Source organism: Lathamus discolor, chromosome 5 (assembly GCF_037157495.1).
Source record: "Lathamus discolor isolate bLatDis1 chromosome 5, bLatDis1.hap1, whole genome shotgun sequence".
Lineage (NCBI taxonomy): Eukaryota > Metazoa > Chordata > Aves > Psittaciformes > Psittacidae > Lathamus > Lathamus discolor.
In genome coordinates, this window is record NC_088888.1 from 81,875,741 (window position 1) to 81,902,778 (window position 27,038).

General features: G+C 36.4%; 1 protein-coding gene across 1 annotated transcript in view; it reads right to left on the reverse strand.

Moving 5' to 3' along the window:
• Positions 1 to 27,038, reverse strand: part of ADGRB3 (adhesion G protein-coupled receptor B3) — a 478,713-nt gene that overhangs the window by 71,074 nt on the left and 380,601 nt on the right. Inside the window, exon 19 of the mRNA XM_065681454.1 lies at positions 26,508 to 26,610. Within this exon, the coding sequence (XP_065537526.1) occupies positions 26,508 to 26,610 (103 nt within the window). The remainder of the gene's footprint in view (positions 1 to 26,507; positions 26,611 to 27,038) is intronic.

Genomic DNA, 27,038 nt, shown 5'->3' on the forward strand with positions numbered 1-27,038 from the left:
TACTAGCAGGCTTAGCCAATAGCTTCAAAAATCTACAGGTCCTTAATGGGCACTCTGATTCCATTTGGGATTGAGGAATCTCTTTCTACCCTGGAGGCTCCACTGGGGAGATTGTCTCAGAAATACTGTTCCTCTTTTCTCAGAGATGTGCCCTTACGCACAGTCTGAATCTATGTGTCTTCAGTGAGTATTTCACACCTGGATCTTTTTTCAATGGAGAAGAGTGAAAAGTGATATTTTGAGGAAGCAGCTTGAAAATGTGCTCTATTACTGCAGGCTAATAAGATAGATACTAGCAATAAATCTATAAACCAGTCCCAAACCAGTATTTTCACAAATTTGCGTATGTTCTGTCTATATTCATCAGGACAGGTCACTAAATGAGTTTCCTCTGCTTGGCTTAACAAAGGATGAAGGCAGGAAAATAAGGAGAGTGAGAAAAGCTAGTGATGTATTAAAGTCATGCTAGCTGCATCATATAATTGTCTTTGGATGTGATGGAACAGGAAGTAATTGTAATGATAACCTAAGGAAACAAAGAAGCCTTTCTGCCCAGACAGCAGTGTATAACAAAAACTCATTGCACAGGTCCATTCTGAAATATCATGGTATCTGGTTCTGACATTGATGAGTTCACACCTTCCATATTTCTGTTAATTGGGTAAAAACTGATAACTTCTGTCCATTATTGTGTTATCCTAGATGTTGGAAAGCATGAATGCAATTAAATGCATAAATGTAATCTCAATAAATTGCTGGAGACTCAAGAATGCTTTAAAGACTTTAGTTTTCCTCCAGAACAGAGCTGATGTTGCTATGTTGAGAGATTAATCTAAATGATGTAGGGTCATGGGGTTTTATTACATAAATTTGCCTTGTGTGAGAAAGTTCTTGTTTAGTAGCACTGATCAGGATCTTTACTGATAAATACAATACAAGCCTTATTGTATTGTATCTTACTGTTTTTCAGCATCCTGAATTCTAGATACCAAACAACCTCCAGTATGTTTGCTCTGTATGTTTTGGTGTGGGTACCAAACTTCCTTCTTTTGGTTGCGTTCTCTGTGAAGCAAAATTTTCATTCAGGTTTTGGTGTTGCAACAAGTTACGTTAAAGTTGAAAACATCAGAAATTCTTCATGTTGGCTTTCCAAACTAAATTAAGGGCTCCCTTACTTGTGTAACATCTGAAAGCTAACACAAGTGTGGGTATTTGCTAAAGCAAGTAGTGGATTCTGGAGCCTGTCCTGAAAGGAACATGGTGCCATTGATCTGATTTAGTCATAAATGGCTGGGAAGATTTTCAGTAAAAACAATATTCTTCCTACAGTTTCAGCAGTTTATACTCAGACTTGTCTTCAAGGTAATTTGAGAATAAACCTGACATTTATGGAAAATATTCAGGCAGTAACTGAATAATTTTGATTTTGAGAAACAGATCCTTTCAAAGTTCCCTCTCTCCACCCCCCCTTAAATGTCAGAATGCTTTAATCTTCCTTATTTTTATACCTGGAAGATATATTGGAAACCTCAGAGAGCATTATGATTGATATTTTTAATGATCAAATTAGAATCCAGGGAATCTTGAAATCAACCTAGAAATATAAAACTGGAGATACAATATTGTGCTTCCTACAAAATACTTTTCTAGTTTTACTTCTGGCTCACTAACCTTAATGGTTTAAACCAAAATTGCAATACAACTTTTCACTTGCAAGAGGGAGACTGGTTTATTCTGCTGTGCCTCCTGGGAGACTGAGCCTTGCTGGCTTACCTTGGCAGGGAATTTGTTATCTTTCTCTGAAAGAGATAGGTAAGGCAGTTTTCCACAGATATCCAAGACTGCAGCCAAACAAAGGGAGACAGAATGTGCTGAAGTTCATTATTCATTTCTGTTTAACTTCCTACTAACACAAATTTCCAGTAAGAGATGAATTCTGATCCAGAACAGCCCGTGTTGATGCTTCGAGGAACTTCTCTTCGGAATTTGAAATTATCACTGCCTTCAATATCTTTTTTTTGATTTTTAAAGATTTTAAATTGTTTTCCAAATAGGTTATTTGTTTTCTCTGGGGCTTTAACTCTGCAGTATCTATCAGCGCTAAGAGGCACCATAAAGTCACTGATTACCCCAAAACATACCGTCATTTGTTCAACACTCAGACTCAAAATAAGGTGACAAAAATACTCTGACACATCAATGACTTGCATGCTGGTTGTACCTGCACTCTTACATTTCCCTGTTTGTCACTGTATTTTCAAAATATGAATGGTGGTTTAATCTTAGAGCCAACACAGTACCAACCAATAATGAATAGTACACCCTTATGTAATTACAGGCTTTGCAAATGTTTCCCTGCACTCTTTCAAGAAGGTGGAAAATTATTATATGTTTTCTCTTTTTCTCAGGATTCTGTCTTGCTTTAGAAAGCACAGACCAGCCCGGCCTTCAGTCTTGAAGTCAATGGAATTACCTTATTTTACACAAGGTGAAACTATAGCACTGTGTTTTAATTTCGCTGGTCACTAGACTCCCATGAATATTTAGTGGTGATACAGTATAGAGCACAACTGAGGAAGTAATATGCAACAGATAAATGCACACACAAAAAGATCTTTTCACTGCAGTAACTTTGTTGCTGGTCTACACATGGTTGTTGTTGGAATATTCTGAGAATTTGTGTATTTCAGGGTTGCAATGGGTCCCATGTGGAGCCCTTGGTCACTACCGGATGGATGTGAGAAAGCAACGCAGAATGACATCTCCTTTTTTTGTTGCTATAGTCTCAGCTGGTCCAATTGTTGGCTTTGAGATTGGTCTTTTACATTACCACAATATTACTACATTGGGCTGAGAAGATCTCATTGGAATGATCCTCCAAGGGCTGCTTGAAATAGCCTTCTGGCCATTTTATCTCTGTAGCTTTACCACATTACAGGACTGCACAATTTCAGAAAAAAAAAAAAAAAAAAGCATGATCTGCCAGAATCAGTTACTAACCTAAAATTGTTAAATCAAAGCAAAGTATGTACACTGATGGGATGTTCTTTGTCAGATGAATCCGACACTAGTACAAGTTGGACTGATGCTGGCAAAGTCAATGGAAGTTGGCCTGTTTATTCCAATAATGCACTTTGCTCAGTGCTTTGTAAGTCTTGCATCATGGGGAACTTGTAGCACTAAGAATTGCTACATTTTAAAGAATAGTGATCATATACAAAAGTAGAAGATATGAATTGCTGAAAACACATTGTGACCAAATGGCGCATAAAAGAGAACATAGAAAAAATATTTACATTGGCTGGTAATAGTTAGTAAAAGCAAACACACAGAAAGATTTAAGGCAATTAAGAGATTTCAGTGGATTAAAATGTTGCCACCGGATAATGGTCTCACACTGAAAGATAAATTCTGAGGATATTTGCTTTCAAAATAAGAAACATTAACCAGTAGCAAAATACTTAAACCATTAATTAGTTTCTACTGTACTGAGGAATTAATCCGTTAAAAAAGAAACAAAACAATGTACTGGTGCTGGGATGGTGGAGTTGTAACAGTTAAAGCAAAGATCAATCTTTTAATTAAAAAAAATGATGTTTTGTCTGACTGGAACTCAGGTGTTCACAGTGATGGCAAGGCAAGATGAGAGCTAGGGACAGAATAAAACAATTCACAAACTTGATAAAAAATAGACACCATCTTAAAACTAACACATTTCTAAAATCTTGTTTGTTTATTTCTTAAGTGGCAGGAAGATTCCATTTCATACTAAAATGTTGAAAACTGAATCAGTTTGTCTACGCATCCAGGTTTGCTCTTCCTGTTCATATATGAGTATGGCAAACACTGAAACAAATTACTTAGATTTAACTTTTCATTTGTATAGTGTATCCAAGAAAAAGCACATGAAATTATTTTGGATATTTCTAATTTTAATATCAATAGGATAAAGTTTAAAGGTATTGCATAAATAGATGCCACAACTCAGGCAAACTAAATTCATATTTACAAAGGTACTTAGGCCCCTATCACTTCAGGTACCAAAATGCAGATATGCACAGTCCCTGCTTTGCTGCTGCCTAATTTAGAAGGCATTAATTTGTGACCAGGACAGTTCTCAAGGTGCACTGATTTCTGTCAGAAGCCCTGTAAGTTCTGATGTTGGCCAAAATTTGAAAGCAAGACTTCACAAATTTGAATTTTGTCTTCCTAAAATTTGGGAATAAGCCTTACAGATTGTACACTGTGCTTGTCCAGCATCCTAGCAATGCCAGAGAAAAGGTGTTACACCAATGAGGAGATTTCAGTATGTGGAGAACTGACAGAATTGGCAGAGACTTTTACTCTTTTCCTCTTTCTATAGGGACTTTTCCTCTGTTGACAATGGTAATTATTCAGTGAGACAAAAATAACTTTTTAGTTTGATAGTGAGAAGGGAAGGAGAATGACTCTGAAGTTGTTAATAGAACACTTATCCATGAGACTTGTTCTCCAGCTTCATTCTGACTAATATTTAAGTATTTTGCAGTGAGAGAAACTTCCACAAAAATGACTGAGAAGAAATCCTTTCAAAATACCCAACAATAATCTGGTCACTCCTTGGCACATAAACGTGTTTCTTGCTCCTAATTGAGAGGAGGAAGGACATGAATCCATTCTACACATACCACTCAAGTACTTAAGCTCCTAGGCACCATATAAAAAGGGGGAAGGACTGACCTGAACTTGGAGAGGGATCCCTGATTACGATTTTCAAGCAGGTAGAAGTGCTAAGCTTCCAATAGTGAGCTGTAAACCTCTCCTCAATGCTTTCTCATTTTTAGTGTTTCTATTGCTGCCTCAGCACACTGATACCTGTGCATACCTTTTTTCAAGTATCCTATTTTTTTCTATACTTTGAACAGTGGAGTCTAGCCATCTTATGTAAGGGCACAGATGGCATTATGTTTTATGACTTTCGTAACTAAAAACTTCCATGCTACTGAGTTAACACCTAAGTTCTTAATGTGGATCTGGGCCTGGGAATGTAGCTGGCTCAAACACTGCTTTATCTTTATGAAAGATCGAAGTGGGATTTTAGACAGCCATCAAATTCACTCAGTACAAATTAATATGCATAACATAAGAAAACATATGTAAATTCATTTGTCTATGTATGTCTGTTACTCTCTATAAATGTGTTTTAGATTGGTCATAATAGTAAATTATCAACTTTAGAGTTGCTGTGCAAGACAGAAGCATTAAAAAGCCATATTTTTAAAAGTGGTGTAGTAGTTGCAGTTCACTTATGCACAAACATAAAACTAACATATAGAAAGCATATGTATATATGGCAAATAATCTGGCAGAAATTAAGATATAAATAATATTTTCTTGATAACTCAAGTAACTTGTTCTAATATATACACTATAAGCAGTTTAAAACACACGTTTTAAAACTGCAGAGATCTTTCTCTATGCACGCAGGAATAGAACTATGAATAAAGTTCATAATAAAGTTAAATTCCAAGTCAGCAAAAAATTAAACTCTCTAGAGTCTATTCTCTGTGCTGCTATTGCATTAACAATGGTATGCTCAATTAGCATTTAACAGACTATTGTACTTGACATTATGTACGAAAAACTCTAATCATGAAAGCTTGAGTAATCTAAAACCCAGCCCTGACAAGATTTCACTGCTGGCAGTTTGATTTCAAAATGTCAGCCAAGGCTGAGAAGCCATATACTGCATGCTCATTAAACGTACTAAATCCATCAGTAATTTTTCAAAATCTGCTATAATCCTACCCATAACCCTGGAATGAGTGTGAGACCATACAAAAGTGAAAAAATGTTGTCTTTCATGCTATGTGATATATGAAAATCAGGTTTAATAAGGCTAACTGCTTTTATCTGCTTAATTGTACAATCTATAGCCAAGCTTTATCTTTCTGTGATTTAAATGATACTTTTCAACTATTTAAGTGATTGGAAATCTATAAGACCTCTGGCTCAAAATGCAACTCTGAAAGTTCACATTTTTGAAGTATATTTCTTCACCTCACAGTATGTCATAAGTACATCACAAGGGAAAGAGTGCAATGACAAAAAACTTAAGAATTTGAATGTAGGCAGCTTTATCAGTGTGACCTTTGTCATTTAAATTAAACTTAACACTGTGGTTAATAATACAAACAAATCTAACATATGTGTTAAGTGTGCTATTTCAGAGGTCACGTTTTGTTACAAAATGTTTATAGAAACCACTGTCAGAGAACAGACCACTTAAGCCTGCAGACCAGTTGGCATGAAAAATGGGGGACCTACAGTTATTTTCTCCTCGTGGCGAGAGGCAAAGCTGTGATTGATACCAAGGCATCCTTGGATGCACCACGGGGTTGTATGAGCACCATACTCCCACCATCTGTTCCACACAAGTCTCTGACCAAGGACCAGACTAACTGCTGCTGGAGGAGTGCAGCTGTATTCAGGCAAGCTTGAAAATTCTCTAAACATGATTGCATTCTACTCAATGGCACATTCCTGCTATGGAATGATAGTTAATATCAGCACTTTCATGCACAAATGTTATAATGTTTGTTTAAGAAGGTGTTACTGACAGGCAGTTTGGTTTCACAGGATCAGAAGGGAAAAACATTTTTAAAAATGTAAATTATCTCAAGCCAGCGTTTGAATTCCACAGATGTTGCTTTGTATAAATTAGTCCTGAGTTTTACTTTTCACTGGTTTCAGAAAAGCAGAAGACTCTTCACCACATTTTAAGTGGAAGACCTCGAGTACAAAGCTTGATGGTGGGAATTTATGAATTTATACTTTCTTCACCCAGAGCTTGGCTCCCGGAGGGAAAAAAAGAAGAGGCAGTGTCAAGGTTTTTTGGGGGATTTTTTTTTTTTTTTTTTTTTTGTTAAGAAGCTGGCTCTGTCACTGCAGGTTAGATGTCTTCTCAGAACAGAGAACATATCAGGCCCTTCAGAGCTGGTACCTGGGGGAATATCTGGTTTCTGTTATCATACATAGGTTTGAAGCAGTTCAGCTTCACAGAGAGGGTGCATTTTGCAGCAAGTTTGAAATTGTATTCTAGAAGTCTTGAGATTTTTAATGTATACATATGTACATATATATTTTTAACCAAGTCTATCCAGATTTAGTTTTTTAATATAGGCAGCAACTTCAAGTGCTTGAATCCTACCACAAAGGGCAAACCCATGAAGCTACTAAAACTAAATACAGAATTTTTGCTGACTTCATTAAGTCTAGACTACTGCTTATTGAACAATATTTCACACTTATCATTGGGAAGATACCCCTTGGAAATTTGCTTGATGCTTAAAATAGAAAAAAATTTAAAGCAGATAGTCTATAATATCTGTATTATATTATCTGTATCTGTATATAACATCTGTAATGTCAACTGTTTTAAGTTATGATGCTATGATGCAAAAAGAGTTGATGACTAGTGTGCTTGCATACTAGTATTTTTAAGAAGAGGGAAAGTTATTAGTGTTGTCTTATTAGCAAAAGTCTCTGGTTAAATGCTAAATATCATGCCTAACCCTCTAGTTAGATTAGGAAATAAATCAACCAGTTCTACCCTAAAGGTAGAGAAGGTACTGAGTTAAGTCTTTCATTGGCACATGGACTTGTGTTTATACATGGCAAGTTAGTAACTGAAGAGCTGCAAAGTTAAAGTTAAATCAGTTTAATTTTACATTGTAAATGTATACTAATGTTTCTGATAAAATTTTAAGTTTCCTGCTGAGATGGAAGAATCTGGAGGTATAAAGAAAGTGGCACAGTCACTCATGAGAACATAGCCTGTCACTTCTTTTTGTAAAATGATTGGAACACCCACTGTCCCCTGGGAGCCTGTAGGCAAATCAACCCCACTAGCTGCTTAAAAATGTTAACATGGCAGCCCTGTCAGTATTGTGATTGTTCACAGAAAAACTTAATAGAAATAGTAATAAATTCAGCTGAATATAATGTCATGAATTCTTAAGACATGACTTGATTTTCAGCTCACTGAAAAGCAACTGTACCATTGCGGAAAATAAGATCCAATTCAAGCTGCTTGCTAAGGGACCTGTAATATGCTCACAGCTTCTTACTGTCTTAATACCTGCTGATACTTCTAACAAAAACGTCATGAATGTGAGACGACTGATACAGGAAATCACATGAACCAGATGTCAAAAACGCAGACAAATCACCAATGTGCTTTTACAGTAAAGACATCACCTACCACTGCCAGCCTTATTAAAAGGCTAAACATTATTTTGAACTCTGAAATATTTCTAAAATAAGGAAGAATTATTATTAATTTAATTGTTCAAATCAATAAATGTTAACTTACCTCAAATGAGGTACGCTAGTAATATCGTAATTATTGTAATGCCGTAAAAGGCAATTAGAATATTGTAATATTTAAAAAAAAACAGGGCTTGGATATATTTTTAGGTTTTCAAAAGAATATAACCATTTTAGTATTTTTCAAACATACCTTCAAACATAGAAAAAAACATATTGCCTTTCGATTCAGTAGCCTACATTGTGGGTTCTTCATGCTTTTTGTGTTCAGATATTTTCATTAATTTCTTTATCTATGTATTTATCACATTCCCTTTGTTTTCATTATTTGCTCATATTGGAAATGCATCAATAAGATGTTGCATTTTGACTTCAGGTTATGAAGCTGGTAGATTTAATCGCTAATGGACTGTATTCTACTCTCACACATACTCATAGATTCCATTACAATCAAAGGAAGTTATGTATTTGAAAGTCAAAATTACTATACAACTGATTCCTATTTGGAAAATCCTGCATTTATCAGCATACACACAGAGGCGTTCATGAATATTTTCACACACACATGCACAAAGAAACATTCTTAACAGAGTTCTTTAGAATTTTTTCCAAACTGCTCTGGAACTGTGTATTTTCCGGAGATGCGCTGAATATTCTCCAAAAGTCTAAAATAAAATTACTTAAAAATACCCCAACCAACAAACGAATAATGGCAATACCATTTTGAATGAAATATACAACACTTTTCCATAAGGGTGTTAAGTATGTGAACCACAAATTTTTGATCAGGAACAATGATTTAAAAACTAACTGAGCCATAGAGCTGGGTGATAATGGCTACTTTAGCTTTTTTACAATGCCACAATCGTTACAACAAAAGGCTTTTCTTAAACAGAATTCTTGCACAGTTCCCAGAGCTTTGGTGAGGTTCCAAAGAATTAACTTCAGAATTAGGGTCTAATTCAGTTGCAGGCACTATCATCTATCAAATACTGTTGATTAAATGTCCTGTATACTACAGTTGTGTAACAAATTGTTAGACCTTTTCATTTCAAAACCACCATGAAATTCTGTATCTTGAAAACATTCCCATCAGAAAATATAGCTTTAAAATAATAATTGAAAAAAAAACCCCAACAGTTAGGGATTGCTATATACAAGGCAAAGGGCATCCCACAAGCAAGGAGGTTAATATTCTGACAAACAAACATTTTGCTTCAGTGTTGCATCTGCCACAATTAGTCTTTGATGACATTATCTAAAAGTATATCAAGTGTGTCATATGCTATTTTGGCAGGCGTTAGCAATACAACATGGTGTTTCTTTGATAGGTCCTATGTGAAACACCTTAGTTATGTCCCAGCTGTATTGGCGAAATTCCTCTGGGCTTTCTTCACTCTGATGCCAACACATACTGCTGAATAAATATCCATCATTTCCAAAGCACTGCAGGGTTTTAAACTTAATTTCAAAGCGCTGCAGGATTTTATGCTGCACAGCCCCCTTTATAATCTGGGGGCATTGTGCAGCTTAAAAAGCATTGTATGGAAAATCTACCCCTAAATGAGAGTTGGGAGGGAATGAATCCCATATTTGAAATTAAAGAAACCAAAAGAACAGCACCCATTCTATTAGTCTTTGACAAGAAGCTGGAAGAAATTAAGAAGGATATATTTGCTTGTATTTTCCAGCTACTTTCTGCTGAGGGCTTGATAGAAAGCAATTGTAAACTAAGTGCTTAACCAGGCAACAGAGGGTTTGTGGCCTGTTTGCATTTTGAAGGGAAGAAAAGGACCTGAATTAGACATCAGGCTTGATTTTCACTCTTTTTAACTTTATCTAGTGACTCATACCTATGTGTGCTGATTGTGATGGTTTTAAGTGGTTCTGCTATTACCCTATACTTGCCATTTTGCAAGCATTACTGGCTGCCAATTGACAACCCAGCCCCATTTAATGTTTTTCACCCAGCCCATAGTTTCTCACGAATTTTTAAAGGTAGATTTGGTAGATACAGCATAGATACAGAGCTAGATACAGGGAAGTGACATGATGTTCTGAGCATCAATCTGATGTTCTCAGCCTGTGACAGCATAGAGATAAAAAGGCTGAAGATCAGCCTGGAAGGTGGATGTCTAATGAACAATCTGTTTATTTTTTTTACTGAGTTCATTTTTCTCTGCTTAAAATGTTTAATTCTTTTACTTGATGGAAAAAAAAACAATTTTGTAAAGGTAGATTTTACTTTTAAAAGGAAATATTAGTCGTAAATTAATGAAAAATCACGCAGCCTACTTTAAACGGTGACAGAGAGCTCAAGATACCAGTATAGCACAGGAGATAGTGCCATTGAGCTTACCAAAGGGAATTCAAAGAAAAGCTACATATTGTAATTTCCTATAACAGCATAAAGCCACACAGGAACAGAGCAATTGCATGACAGAATGAATGGTTTTATAAAGCGGCTTCACAGCAAGGCTTTAGATCATTGGTTGCTCTTGTACCTATGCACAAGACTGTTTGTCAAGCCTGCTCTGTGCCATGGGGTTGGTAGAGTGTCAGTGATGCATTAGATTGATGTTTGTTTTAGGATATAACCCCCAGCTAGGGCTAGTGAATTTTAAGTGGAAGCCTCTTTAATAATATTATGACAATATGTAAGAAATGCTATATACAACAGCATTGCATAGTATACTTCTATAATAAACATACAGTAATACAATTTCTTCTCCCCACTGTCTTTTAAACTAAAGTTCAATAACAGAAAGAAAGCCAAAGCATTTTTTATTGAGAAGCACAGCAATGGAGAACTGCTTGCACACAATGTAAGTCCCACTGGTACATGATGAGAGTCTTACTGAGCTATCACATCTCATAACCACATTTTCCTTTATTTCTCATTTTTCTGTCTATGAGGCAGAACTACTGCATTCAAGTGTTATGACTCTGCTTGAAATGTTCAGCTTATCCTCCCTGAGAAAGGGAATTTGATAATTTGAAGGTAATGACAGAAGAGAGTACTCTAAAGACATTATCTCTTGAGAAGCTTGACAGTCAAGGCAGAGAACTTCAACAGGGTGAAAATGCGGACAAGAACTGTAGAGAACAAAATCAGCAGGAATATCTTTGCCTCTCAGGAAGCAAAAGAGAGGCGGGGGTATAGAACAGAGAAGGACCTTTCCTTCTTCTAACATGTAAATCCTTGAAGAAGTTGATTCTGTCAAACTCCAGGTTGAAGCACTGGGCAAACCCTACAACAGTCCAGGTTTGTAGTGGGTAGGTTCTTCTGTAAGAAATGATCTGGAAATAAAACCTGCCTGGTTGGCTAGAACCACTGAAGATTTGAATGCTGTAGTCAGGTGCTGCCTCTCTTAAGAGTTTCAGTGCCTTGCTATCACCAGAAAATTGTTCTCCAGTGAAATTCAAATGCCAAAGAAAACCTACATGATCAGAAAGTAAAGTCTGCATCCTATAAGCTGCCTTCTCTATTTGCAAATGTGTAGAAGTCCCTGAATTCCCACATGTTGGCTTTGATAAGAATGTTGGATGGCAAACAAGGAAACAGCATCAGCAAAGCCAAATAAAGGAAAGGGTGAGGAAGTGCAGGCCAAAAGTAGATCATAAATTCGAAACGCAAGGCAAACAATGAATGAAGAAAGAAGATAAAAGAAATGAAGGGAAGAAAACATAAAGAAAGGAGAACTAAAGAAAGAAGAAATGGTGCAACGAACATTTTACTGTCTTAATTTTTAATTTCAAAACAGCTTTTTTTTTTTTTTTCCCCCACATGAAGGCCTGAAGGGAAAATCCCCACTCACTATGAGCACTTCTTGCAAGAAGACAACAGGAAAAGAAAATGCAGTCTTCAAAACTAGGACCTTCCCATGCTGCACAACAGGGGCTGTATAAAGTGGTTCTTCACTTCTAACTGAAGACATCCTGGCTGGAAGAATCTCCTCCTCTCCTCCTTTCTGACAGTCAGTGACAGACATAATGCCTATGGAATTCAAGAAGCACCTTACTCCTGCATAAGAAGTGACCTTCATTTTTCACAGCAGTTAGGAAATAATTTTACTGTGACCAGCTTCTCCACAAAGCCAGTGGTACCACAGCTGTGCTTTCACAAGGAAGATTTTCCCTTGGAATTGGTGTTCAAGAGCATAAGAACAGGTAGCTGTCTTGTCTACAGAATATGCTGGTCTGCTGTTCTCCCCTCAGACTCTTTGTGGCCCGGAAGGCACTGCATACGATTAAAGACAGTGTAATTGTATTGCTAGTAACACATTATCGTAGTTTTTAGAAATTTTTTCTTCCTAATTGGAAATTATTAGCATATCTTTTGCCAAAGTGCTTTGAGCTCTGTTCCAATTTAGATTTGGTTATTTTGAAAGGTAAATAACCATAAAAATATTAAGCAAAAATGCAGTGTTGCACATAAAGCTCAAAGAAACATAGATGTTTAGCATAAAGCTTCAGATTAAAAGCAAATGCTACTATACTGTTTTCAATGTGCATGACTTCAAATTGTTCCTAAGTAACGTAATTATCATTGACTGAGCCTAGGCATTTTATTATATACAAATTATGACTTAATAAATAATGCATTAGTAACATTTTAAAGGAAACAAAATCCCTTCAGTTATTTTAAATCATTAACCGCATGGCTAACCACATGATTAACCCCTGGCTCTATGTCTCACTGAGTCTCATATTAAAAAATTAACGTATAAGGGATGCAAACAGTTCCCATGTAAAACAGTATGTACTAAGAGAATATCTGCAGAAAAAAAAAATAGTATCTCAGTGGGAGGAGATGGATTTTTATCTGGCACAGAGCTATCTCTGTGGCATGCACTAAAATCAGTGAACATCTAATACAAAGCAGGGAGTATCTTAGGGAAAGTAAAAAAGGTGTTTCACTCATTGTGGCCACTTGCCTGGCCACATCTGTGGCATTTTAACATATAACTCCTAACTTGCAAATCCTTGGGGAAGTTGTTTTTGTCAGACTCCAGGCTGAAGCACTGGGCAACCCCCCCAGTGGTCTAGGAACATGATGGGCTCCTGTGTAAGAAATGACCATGAAACAAACCTGCCCAGCTGGCCAAAGCCACTGAAGATTTGAATACTGTAGTCGGATGCCACCTCTATTTCTTATGAGTTAAAGCACCCCACCATCACCAGAAAATCACACCAGTGACATTCAAATACTGAGGAAAACCTACATGATTGGAAGGTAAAACTTGCATTCTGTAGGCCACCTTCTCTATTTGAAAATGGAGAAGTCCTGTGCAGAAGTCCCTAAATGCCTAAATGTCAGGAATGTAGTTGTGACCTGTCTTTTCTAATCTGTTTCACTGGCATACCAGCTTGTGAGACCTACATATTTAACTGCTTTAATCAACTCAACATGTGGAGTGCATGGTGAGTGACACTTCCAGACCAGTTGGGAGCTTCTGCTACTGCAAAAAATAAATTCTTTGTTTTGACTCAAGTGTGATCGGTAAAAGGAAAGTTTGTCCCCTTCACAGCGCTACTGTTTCTAGCACAGCTTCTCCCTGTAGTCTATAATACCCTCACTTGTGCTTCTGGGTAGAAACATAGCATCTTTTTTTCTCCATTTTACCTGACAAAGTTTCACATCCAGCCTTTCTTCATAACATCCACTGTTTCTGTGTACCAGTTAATATTTCTAAGGTTAAAATGCTCAGAAATGGAGGCTGAAAAGTCTTACTACAGCTGAAGGAGTCCTCACCTTTTTCCGTCACTCCTTGCTTCTATAGGCGAGCTAACAGATCTGGATGTGCTGACGCTGAGAATAGAGTGAAAGGCTGATATATTTACTTGAGTTTTTCCCTATGGGAGGGGCAAGCATGAAATAAGCTGGGGTTCTGACTGGAGGGAGAAATATGAAATTATTATATCAGCTAATAAATCAATTTGAAAATTTGTTGATGTTAGAAATACTCACAGAACCTCAATGATAGGTTTATTTTTATCAGCAACAACAATAATTAATAATTAATGCTAAATGTCTCTCCTGGCAACTAAAATTAGCAAGTATAAAATGTTACATTATGAATTATATACTTAGCATAGATGTCACCTCATACAAAATCTCCCAGACTATATCCATAGTCGTTATGCCCTAGATGACATGACATAGCCAAATTACCTTTGGAAAGTTATCTGTATTCTCTCTGCTCCTGTGGTGGGAATTCACTTAGTGGATGCTCTGTGACCTGCACAGATCAGATAACTTTGCCTGCAGAGGCAACCACTAAGATCAGTGACATCCTCTGTACACACAGCAGCATCTCTAAAACAATCGTACTAACAGGCTTAGATCATTGTAGGAAAGCAGTCTCCCCTTTCAGATGCCGGAAGGCACAAGGTTTTTTAGTTTTTTGTTACTTTATTTAGAAAGTGGGTAATGTTTTATGATAGATCCATTCTTATATTTTAGAGGCTCTTGAAAACAAAAGCCTCTAGTAGACCATGATGAGAGAACCAGGCTGTCATAGGGGAGTATTGTGCATGTGAGCCTAACAAGAAGTAGAAGAAATGCTCCAGGGATTGCATGGAAAGGCTACTTGCTTTGCGCATTCAGTATAATCCATTTTTTATTCCCTTTCCTTCAACACCACTTAGATAAATTCCTTACAGAAGCTTAAGTTTTCATAGCACACCAGCAGATCTCTGTTCACCAGTTTCTAGGAGGGACAAATGAATCCAAGTGACCCAAATCAGTCCTGATTCTGTGATTCTAGCTGACATGTGAGAACAGGTTTGAATGTAGAGAACAGAGGGAGCATGACCTGAGATTAGCAAAGCCCATATGAATAATTATTTAACACTAATACAGTGTAATGCTGAGAGATACCAAAGTCCAGTTGTGTGGGGTACAGTATACACATATCTTGAATGGAAATTCTGCAAAGTGCTTCTTTGACAAAGAAACCTCAAAATGCTTCTTTGGCTTTGCTTCATTTATCATACCTGTTCACTTAAGTATTGAATTGAGACCTCCAGGGGCTCAAACACACAACCAAGTTATTGTGGCATAACAAGTGTCAGCTGAGCTGTATCAATAACTTGTATGCATGCTCCGAACCATGGCAACCGCAAAACAACAAAATCTGGCTTAGTTCTGATTCATTTCAGGCTTTACATTTGCTACTGGCCGTGTGTGTTCACTGGGATTAATGCCACAACTTGAAGTTTTGAAATCTTCCTATCTTTAATTGACAATTTCCTACAATTAAAAGACATGTTTTATCATTTAATGGCTAATATTTAACTAGGACAGATAATATTCTTTAGATATTTATGGAATGTGATTGAGTCTTCTTACTAAGGTTTAAAAATCTTACTAAAATCTATTTTTATTGGTCTTAGATACTATTGTTGAATCTTCTGTCTAGAAGGAAGTATCCTTTAGAAATGAATGGAAACAAGACACCTGATCAGGCTTAAACTCCAGCAAATTTGTTTCTGGAGAGATTTTATGGGGTGAGGTTTATGAATAGCTACAAGAGGCAAACTGAGTCTAGCAGCAGTTCTTGTCCATCATTAATTCTGCCTTGATACTGAATTCTAACTATGATTCCTAGCAAAACCATTTTTCTTCCATTGTAAGTACAACTGCAATGCCTTGTGGGATCATTCAATTCGGTGAAACATTAGTATTATTCTGTATTTATTTTAAAAGGTAACAAAGTGCCAAAATTAAGGTTTTATAGCAATAATGAAATTGCTAACATTCAAGCCTGAATTCTGATTGACTTGACATAAGAGGATATGCAGTAGAAGACAGAGCCTTGAAAACCCTCTTAAATATAAGAAGTGTAAAATCATAATGCAAATAACAATGGCTTTACAATTAATTCCATCTTTTTAAAAACCAAGTTTCAATAGCTGTAGGTTCTGAACACATTGGGCTTTATATCCTGTATGGCTTAGTTAAGCTTGTTAAGGAAGCCATTGTCATTCTGAGTCTTTACCTAACTTTAAGTGATATTTAAAGAATAATAAATCCATTTAGATTTCCTAGCTTAAAGGCACTATTTAGTAAATATGGGGTAGGTTGAAGATGTGACTTTTTATGAAATGAAGAGCATAGAGCACAAATTATATGCCATACTACTAATTAGAGACAGATATGTAACCACTTACTAATGGAACAACATTTTGTGCCAACCTTATTCATACTTCCTTCCAACTGCTGGACTCCTTGTGCCAGATACATTTCAGTTTTCTTCAGAAGAGAGAGACACTAACATGTTTTCCATCCTGTTTTTAAACCCAGAAGTCTAGTGAAAACTGAACTTTCTTGACATTTCAGAAATTCTATCAGTTTAAACAGCTTGAGGCCTTTTTATTACAAAACATGTACACTTCCCTGCAGGGTTCTGGAAATCTCACAATTACATTTGTTAAAAATGTCCATGATTATAGCCAAATGCATGCTTTGCAAATTTACCTTTACAGTTCTCTTTCAAAAGATTATTCTGAGCATAATTTTTATTAAATATGCCTACTTATTCAGCCACAATGTCACTTTTATATAAATTTTGACAAAAACATCAAAAGAGAAAAATACTGAAACACAGTTCCTGTCAAATTTTTCAGTACCAGGACTGATGTCGAAGGTGTGACTCATTGAGACTCAACATAATAAGCATGTATGTCCATGGAAATAAATATAAAAAGGTCATGTTTTTGCAGAGGTCTAAAATTAAAGGCACTACATGCATTTTTCAATAGCACTAAAAGGATCTCTGGGTGCATAATTTTGGGTCCCTAGGCATACTAGCAGTCTGTTTAATTGATAAGCTAAGCATCTGTCTCATGACAAGGTTCTGATGTGATCCACAGCATCTACCAACATTGCTTTTTCATATGATGCAATGAATACACTCAGACCATATTTAGTGAATGCTGACTTCAATGAGTTCAGCACAGAGTGATCACAGTTTCTTTCTCAGAAAGAAAAAGCAGGAAAGGTCAGATCTTGTATGATCATCACTGGCTTTCCATCTGATTGTTGGCCTTGGTCTGGAACAGAGATTCACATCCTGCTTCTCCCACATCCCATGAAATTTCACTTAACCTCACCTTGTAGAAAAGCTAAAAAATAGAAATGGGAAAGAAACTCTGCTTTTCCCATTGAAGCCTGGCTACTTGTAGACAGGAAAAAAGATCCACAGGGAAAAAGAGAGAGAGAGAAAGAAAGAGAAACTTGAAATCCACTCTTGCACTCTTGTCACACTTTTTTTGTTTGTTTGGTTTCATTTTTGGTGTTTTTTTTTTGTTTTTTTTTTTTTGTCTTTTTTTTTTTTTATTTTTATTAAAGCAGACAAATATGAAATGAATAAACAGGTCTGGGCATAGGCACTGGAACCCAGGCCTTAATCTGAGCACCTGAGAACAATAATCATCTCATGGGAACTTTATTTTTTTAAAAATCAACCACAAATTAATCTAATAAGATACAAGGTAGGTGAACTCACAATTGCCCAGGGCAGAGACTCTTGTACTTCTGAAGTGACTGTTTTGGGCTGCTGTTCAAACAGCACCCTGGACTACTTTGATTGAATCTAGCAAAACGTGATTCACATTTGGGTTTCTTTTTAGTTGCTGCAAAAGCAAGAGGGACTCCAGCATAAAAAGTGAGCTGATTCACTAGCAAGCTCTGTTTTCAGAAATGAGCTTACTTCAGCCATAAGCAACAAATACAAATGCCAAGATTCATTTTCACACTGACTTTTAAAACACCTCTGAGCCTGATTCTCCCAACATCTATGTTGCACTTTTTCTAAATCTTTAAAGTAAAGGCAGGGCTAGGGAATACTTTCATGTGTAAGGATCACAGGAGTGAGACCCATAGCTTTTACAGAGCAAGGTATGTAGTGTTAAGGAGAGCATACTCATTTTATAGCTTCTGATGAGACCAGTCTGAGAATCAGACTGATCCAATAGTCACTCCCTTATAAAACACTCTCCCTGACTTAACTGCAAGATACAGGGGCCTAAAAACTCTGACCTAGGAGAATACAAGGTAAAAAATGTACAAATAAACTTCATAGTGCATGTCAAGGTTAAACCATACCATATGTTCCTGAAAATATACAGACACAACAGGGAATTATAGGGAAGTATAAATAAAATACAGTACAATCGGTAGATAATCTTTGCACCAAATTTACACTATTGTTCCTTAAAATGATAGTATTTTAAAAGAAATAATGTTTTCTAACAGGTTTCATCTTTTTATACAGAAAAAGATGTAACAATTATTATAGTAGGTCATAAGATTTACATCGCATTTATCTCAGAGATGTATTTTTTAAATGTATTATTTTGCCAGATATCTATATCAAAAACATCTTACTGTGTTTCTCTATCTGTTTTGGCTTATGTGACAAATGGATTCTTATGCCTACATTCTTATAAATGGTAATCCACACACAAAAATCCATGAAAGAAATTCAGCTTTCATAGAAGAAAGAAAACAACAAAGTAGCTGAATGCTGATTTCTGGTGTTGCTGTTGTTCTCGTTATTAATTAACCCATTCAGTCGTGTGAAGTTTAGTCCTATGGTATCTTCATTTAAAAATCCTTTTTACTATTGCCACTTAGAAGAGTTTGTGGTTTTCTCTTTCTTAAGACTAAGATTATGTAACTGAAAGACATGAACATTTAACTGTTTGTAGGATGATATACTTCCCATTGACTGCTTTTCTATTTCCACTGAAATTCAACAAATAAGCAAAAGAGAAGTATAAAAAAGGTGTGAAGCCCAAAATAGCTGCTTGAGTCATCAACAGATTGTCTGAAGTGATTCAAACAGGTGTTTGTGAGAGAATGAGCTATTTTCCTCAGGGCTGTGGGGGTGAATTCTAGAAGAAAAAAACTACTCTAAACAGGTTCTGGAGAGCAAGGAGCTAAAACCATACCATTTTGGGAAGAGCAGCACAGCACACGGCTACGTCAGGAAAGTCAGCTATGTTGTTTTTTGTGCTAAGGAAGAACAGCAGAGGCACACATGCCAGCACAAAACTCAGTACCACAACCAGGGAGAAAGGAGTAGACTACACCTGTGCAACGTTTCCCAGCACATGCATGCAATGTGTGGTTGTTTGGGTGGATGGGAGAAGACCCTCAACAACCGAGAGACACTAGAGCTGGCACCAGTATGAGTCACAGGTCAAACACAGCCTAAGTCTTTCATGGGTAAGCCTTGGTAAATTTTGAATTTCCAAACCAACATCACTTTTGTTTTTCAAAATATAGCTCACTAAAATGATCTCCAACAAATTCTCTCACCATATTCTTGTAAGCAGGCTAGGAGGTCACAGCTGGGTGAATGGACAGCTAAGTGATGAAAAACTAGTCGGATCGTTGGCTTAGACAGCCAATTAATTACTGATGAGCAGCAACTTACCTGAAGGCAGATAACAAGCAAAATACTGCATGGGTGTATCCAGGGGCATATGTTTAAATGTCAGTGACCTGGAGTAGGCAATGGATGCTTCTTCATACAGTTTGGAGATAACATCAAACTGGGGGGACTAGTCTATACACTGGAGGGCACGGCTGCCATCCAGAGAAAGCTAGGCATGTTTGAGGGATGGGCAGTGAGCTGCATATGAGTCAGCAATTTCCCCTGGCAGCACAGGCAGTTGACAGCATCTGGGTTTGCAGCAAGAGAAGCAGAACCAGGAGACTGAGGAACGCATTGTCCTCCTCTGCTCAGCTGTCATTATTAGACCATATCTAGAATATTGTGTCCAATACAATTGGGTTGCCCAGTACAAGGAAGACTTGATAAACTGGAGTGAGTTTAACAGAGGACACCAAGATGTTTGGAATCTGGAACACTTGCCTTGTGAGGAGAGTCTGAAGAAAGTGGGCTTGTTCAGCCTGGAGAAGACATGGCTTCAAAAGCATCTAACAGTAGACTGTCAGTGCCTATAGAAAGGTCAATGAGAAGATGAAGCCAGGCTCTTCACAGTGATGTGTGGTAGGATGACAAAGGACAATGAGCATAAATTGAAACAAAGGGAGGTTCCAAACCAGATATGTGGAAAAACATTGTAACCATGAGGACATCCGAGCAAAGAATCAACTCTTCCAAGGAAGTTGTGCAGTTTCTACATGTGGTGGTTTTCAAGACTTGACTGGATAAAGCCCTGGGCAACTCATTCTGACCTTACAGCTGCCTTGAAAATGAGGTTGGGTGAGATGATCTTCTAACCTGAACGATTCTGTGATTTTAAAATCATTCACAAAGCCCTTGAAAAGGTTCTCGGAATTGGAGTCAGAGAACACATGTTGCTACTTTCTATGTAATTTCTTCCGTCTAACCCGCTTACAATCAAAATGTCTGTTTTGTTTAGAAATAGCATACTGAACGATCAAGTTGATGTCTTTTGAGAAAGAGACTGCCAGGTGCTTTTGAGAAGAATATTACCTCTTCCTCTGAGATTTGTAACAGTAGCATGAATAACAATGTTTACTGATCTTGGGTAAGAAAGATCTGCTCCCAGAGGTTCTCTTGAGAATCTAAAAGCAAGTAGTTAATTCAGCTAATGTTAATGGGTTTTGCCAGAATTTGGTATGGTAAAAAAATATGCTTAAACAAAGCTATTCCTGTAATAGTTATTTAGTTAAGTGAGGTCTTCTCCCACTAATTGTTTCTGAGTTCCCAAATACAGAGGCAGGCAGACGTGTTTGATGCAGTGCACGCTGCCTGCTGACCTATTTACTGGTGTGTTTCTGTGATGGCTAACCCACACCAGAGCCCCTGAATCAGCTGTTCAAAAACCTATTACAAAAGAAAGAGATGACAATCAGCAGAGTAGGTGTTAATTTGGAAGTTGGATACTAGCGAAAACAGGAGGACAAATTTTCCCAGGCTTCAGCTGCTTAAATGGAGGGTATTCCTCTGAAGTTTTCCAGGCAAGACCTAAAACACAGAGTGCTACTGCCTGACATACTAAATTCCTTGCTTCCTCATTGATTTTCTAACACAACCTTAATGCTGTGTTAGCATCATTTCTCTGTTCATTCCATCTGCTCTTAGGACTCCCCCGCTGTTTCCTAGGAGATATATTGCCACAATGCCTGCATCTGTAAGGCAGTGGCAGATACGGGGCAAGAGCCACATGGTTAGAGGCAGCATTAGTACCACCTGAACATTTGCAGGGTTCTCAGGGGATCCCGCCACCCACTGTTTCTCAAAACCTGAGGGAGCTCTAGTTACACAGTCAGCTGCTTCAGAGTGCTATGGGAATGGGATGCTGTGGCATCTCGGTTCCTTTCCACTTCTATTTGCTTCTTTCAGCCTAAACCTTCTATTGAAAAGACTACAGTGGGGTTATTTTCATCCAGTCAGCTATTTAGTGAACATTCTAATCTTATCAACAAAATTTTAAAGTTTTTTTTGAGAGTTTACAATGCATTTATTAAACTACTGATTGCTTATATTATGTGTGTTAGGTGGTCATGATATGCCTTTTGCATATCCTTCAGATATGGTCTAAGAGATGAATTCCAAAATGTAATAGCATAATAAACTGAAAGCCACAATTAAATGGGGGTGACACAGACTATAAGGGTTGCTAAATCTTGCCTTGTGCCTTAGCATTTTCCCTTGCTAGGCACGCAGAAACCTGACTATGGCTAACAAAATGTGCAGTATTATGACATTTCTAAAAATATGCCTTTTTCTCACAGGTAACCCAAACTCCAGCGAGGAATGATTAAATACACTCAGAAACAGATAATGTATAAAATAATTTTTTCCATATGTATAATGAATACTATGGTTTATTTTAAATAGCATTAACCTTTGTTTTCATCACAGGAAAAATAGGTAAAGAAGAGTTGCTTATATCAAACAGCTAATGTGTTTTTAGCTAGGCAGAACTGTGAAAAAAATCAATGTATTTTCCAGCTGTATTCAAAAGGAAAGTGAATTTATGAAAACCTCCACATAATATTAATTAATAACTTATTTGGGGTAGAGAATCTATTCATTAAATGGGATCAGAACCACAGTAAAAATTTATAGCTTGAGGTCCACATATAGAAGAAATGCAACCATTTTTCTTGATGGCAAGAAGAACATTAGAAAACATAGTATAGCAAGAGTTACATTACAGGGAAACCTACAAATCACTGCTAGATATGTGCTCAAAGAAAACTGTCAGTGTCTTCAAAGTAAATATGTAATGCTTTTGTACATGTTAGGGACATCTCATAGTATTTGTGAAATAACAGATATTTGAACAGTTAGGTTATACATGAAAAGTGTTACCCTTCCTTGATTCAGGAGACTTAATTTCAATATTACAACTAAATTCAGCTGTTAAAGGGCTACCTCCAGTGTACATATATTGCATATTGTCAAATTTAAATATGATTATGTGGCTAACATTTAATACTGGAAAAAAAAAAATACAGAGATACCAAAGTAAGTTAATGTGCTTCTCATGCCTAGTACAACGTCTAGTGTATTGAAAAAAGGTACATAATTAATTTAATAATATTCTTGGAAATTCGGGCTTCAGTGATCTGTATTTCAAAACAGGAACTGACAAAACAAAAATCTCTTACAGTGTCTGAAACAGCATTGAATAAAGTTCTGCATTTTGAAAGGCTTGGGGAAACATACTGAAAAAAGCAGAACATTTCTCAGCTGGGTCCTTCAATAAAATGCACAACACTTCTGGCTAGGAAGAAATATGGGAGCAAGGCTTTTCTGTTGATAAAAGGCTTTTTTGCTATCCCAATCCAAACCTTCCAAGAGAAACCATTCTCCCCTTCATGCCTCCCATCACAATCTATTCTAAAACAAGCTAAAAAGCCCCCTGACCTTGACCTTTCGTCTAATGTTGGTATCCTTGAGTTACTGAAACTGGAGGGAAAAAATCACTTTTAAACAGGGAGTATTAGAAATGGAAACACTATGGTAGCTTTGAAGAATTTAAACTGCTTCTCCATGTCCTCTGTAAATATTTAATCCGTTTCTGCCATCTGTCATGGTATTTTTTACTGAAAAAGGCAAAACTGAGTTGAACCAAAGAGAGTGGAATATTCGAACTCAGTCATACTAAAAGAAGTTTTTGTAAAAACATTAGGGATATCCTCAGCCTTTGAAGGATAGAGCTAAACCGAACATGCTAAGTATCTGTGATTTACACAAAACAGAAAGTAAACTTACACTTATACAGACCAAAAGACTTGATATTTTATTTTTTTTTGTCTCAGCTGTCAATGGGCATACTAAAATGAACCATAGAAATATCCTGGAGATAAAATAGCATTGAAATGAATAAAAGTAGTTGGTGCAGTATTTAATGCATATAGAGAAAACTACATTCTAATCTTATCATCAACAAAATTTTATGGGTTTTTTTTTTTTTTGTGGGTTTAGAGTGCATTTAGCAAAACTACTAATTGTATATGTTATGTGTTTTAGGTGCTCAGGATATGCCTTTTGCTAGGACTGACAACATGCTGTTATGTCTTTGGTATCTTCAATTTACATACTGTTCAGCTTGTACAACTGTACAACTACTGTCCTGCTTTGATGATACTTGTAAGCATCTATTCTCAAAGGGAATATACACAAATATACAGCTGAGAACAACTTAAACTCAGAAGCAAAGCCAAACTAAATAATGTAAAAAAGGGACATTCTTCAACTTGAGTGAATATCAGCATCATCATATGGACATTAATTAGGTGCCCCAATAATATGAGAATAGTATGAAGAATGATAACAGAACAGAGTAAATAAACTCTCAAACTTGGCATGTTGTACTTCTCAATTTTTCTCTGATGCTTATGTTCTAAGTTTATATTCCTGCCATAAAACACCACCTCAGCTTTGTTTCAGGAAACAATTTCTGATTATTTGCATATTACAATGTGTTGATAAAATATTTCCAGGTTTTCTACCAAAATTTTCAGATGCTAAGAACTCAAATGTTTTGATTTCTAGTAAATAATAAAATCTCAGAAACAAATCTAAGAGGCTTTTTGTCTTAATCCATAGGTAAGAACCTGATTTCTTTTCTGGAGTTCCCATTTGCAGATTTAATTTTCCGGCTCAACTAAATGAAAACAATTTCTCCTACAGATGTCAGTATTGCAATCTAGATCTATGAACTAAAAATCAAACACTGTCTGGTCATATATGACCCTTGAAAATAAATTCAGAATTTGCATTCAAATACTTCTGACGCCAAAACACAACTCTACTTACAAACATATTGAAATCATGCCTGGATCTGACTGCTTATTTAAATAAGTTTTTGCTAAACAGTGGCCATTTTGTTGATGGTGCACTCCAAAGCTAGCCTCTTGGAGCTGCAATATATTCACATATCTGTGGACATAGTGGCAGATTTTTGGTCTGTAACAAGGAACATCTTCCTTGGTATAAAAAAATGTCTTCTGCCTTTGATTAACTAAAGGTACTCCCAGGTGGTACATGTACCAAAAGCAAGATGCAGACTCAAAAAGAAGATGAGTGTAGTAGAAAGTGGTATTTTAGAGTGATCTTTTAGGCCATATATTCAAAATGTAAACTTTGTGATGTGTTGGTTTTTCTGTCAATTATTTCCTCTGAATACCTACATTTTTAGGATCTGATGTCTCAGAAATAAGTCAGTATAAGATCTTTACTTTCTGGAGTTCAGGAAGCAGAAGTGAGGGAGCTCGAAGAGATTAAGATTAAAAGAAAGGAACTGGATTAAGGTGTGTTTTTGTTCAGAGTTCCCTGAGTCAAGCATCAGAGAAAGGCTGCCAGCATGCCTAGGGTTCATATTATCAAACACAGTTGTTCTGATGCCCTCAAACCCTGACTCCACAGTGGCAACATATATAGGAACTTTCAGCTACTGAATCATATTTCTTCCTGAAATACATAATAAAATAGTATATATTACTATGCATGTTAGTGCTGAAATTCTAGAGAGGCTTAATTCTTCTGCACTCTGGCAGTCTGAAGCTGTTTCTGCGTTTCTGACTTTTTTCCCCTGAATAAAATCTGTGAGTCATGTGGGTTTCTTCTGCAAATGTGTATTTTGTTCCCTGGTATCTCTACATGCATTCAAAACTTTTAAGCATGTTAATATATTAATTTTAATAATTTTGTTAAATTATGTGGAAATTACTATATTTGGAGTATGTTTTGCAAAGTACAGCTATGTGACTTCTGTTGAATTTATGAGACTTCTGGCTGCTAATTTTCTAAGTATTTGCTTGAAAAGAATAAATGTTTAATTGTAGGTGTGTTGTAGAAACACTAGTTATCCTATAGCAGATGATGAACGTATTTCACTAGATACTGGAAAAATTAAGATGAGCAGTGCATTAAGCCGTTTAATACAGTGGGATAAGAAATTACTTTACAGATATTTGCTCACTCCAAAACTTAGCAGCATTTTATCATACACTGCCCTATTCACAAATTACATCCTGTTTTCTAATCCAAGCTGTCATGTATGTATAGTTAATTTTAAGAAACCACTTATTATCACTTCTGAAAGTTGCCTAGCATCACTAGGCACTAGGTGATGCCTCAAAACACAGCCCTGCTCTACAGGAGAGGGACAAATAACTACTATGTTCAGAAAGAGTCTGAGAAAACATTAGTAATAAATCAGCAATATATCACTAAGTGAGGTATGCAGGGTTATCACTTTCTTATAGCTACATCAGCTAGACATTTTAATGTTCTCCAGCTTGTTATGATGTCTGTTTCTGTACATTTTCAAGAGTAGTACTCTGACTTCTAAGCAATTTCTACTTGCCTTTCTAGTACCAGTGAGCTAATAGAAAGACAAAAACACTGTAGCACAATCCTATTACAACTATTATAATGAATCAGAATTTGTCCTTTTGATGTTGAGTCTTTGAACTTTTTGCTTTGAAATTTAGTCATAAAATATACAAGTCTACAGCAGAGAACACAGTTTATCCAGAGGGAACAATATCAAGAGTGATTTTTGGAGGAGAAAAAGAGATTATGAGAGATAGTAAATATTTTCCCTTGTCTGTTAATATTTTACCAAAAATGCTGAGTCCTGTGAGTACAGGACTAAATGGTTGTAATTAAGTTAATCACAAATAAAACAAACATATTAATATTTAAGTGCAGATTTAATATAATCTATTCTCATACCTTATTATGTGTCTGAGTTTGTCCAACCAGGATAAGGATATTTGATGAGATAATAGACAGGCAGAAATTGATCAAAATTATTGACCTCTCAGATCTGATGTACCTGTTCAAATAAACAAAGAGAGGGAACAACTTTTCTAAAAGGAAAACAACTAGTAAATCATAAAAAGCTTTGATGCAGTTCTTGTATTAAGTATTGTAGACACTCTGAAAAGTAAACACTCCCTTTCAAGTGTTCCAAAAGAGTACCAGGGAGCTATCACATTACAAACACTGGAACTATGATATTTTGATAGATATTCTGCAATTCCCTCTTAGTACCTTGTATAGTAAAAAAATAATCTATCAATGCTTCTTTTAGTGCCTGCTGGCAACACTGTTCTAACATCATACTTATAATAACAGGCTTGCATGCATTCATGTCAGGAACTTCTTATGCTCTCTGCTCATCCCCAGGAATATTCACAGCTGGCATATACCACTAACAATAACTAACTTCAGCAAAAATATGGTGATTTACATAAACAGATG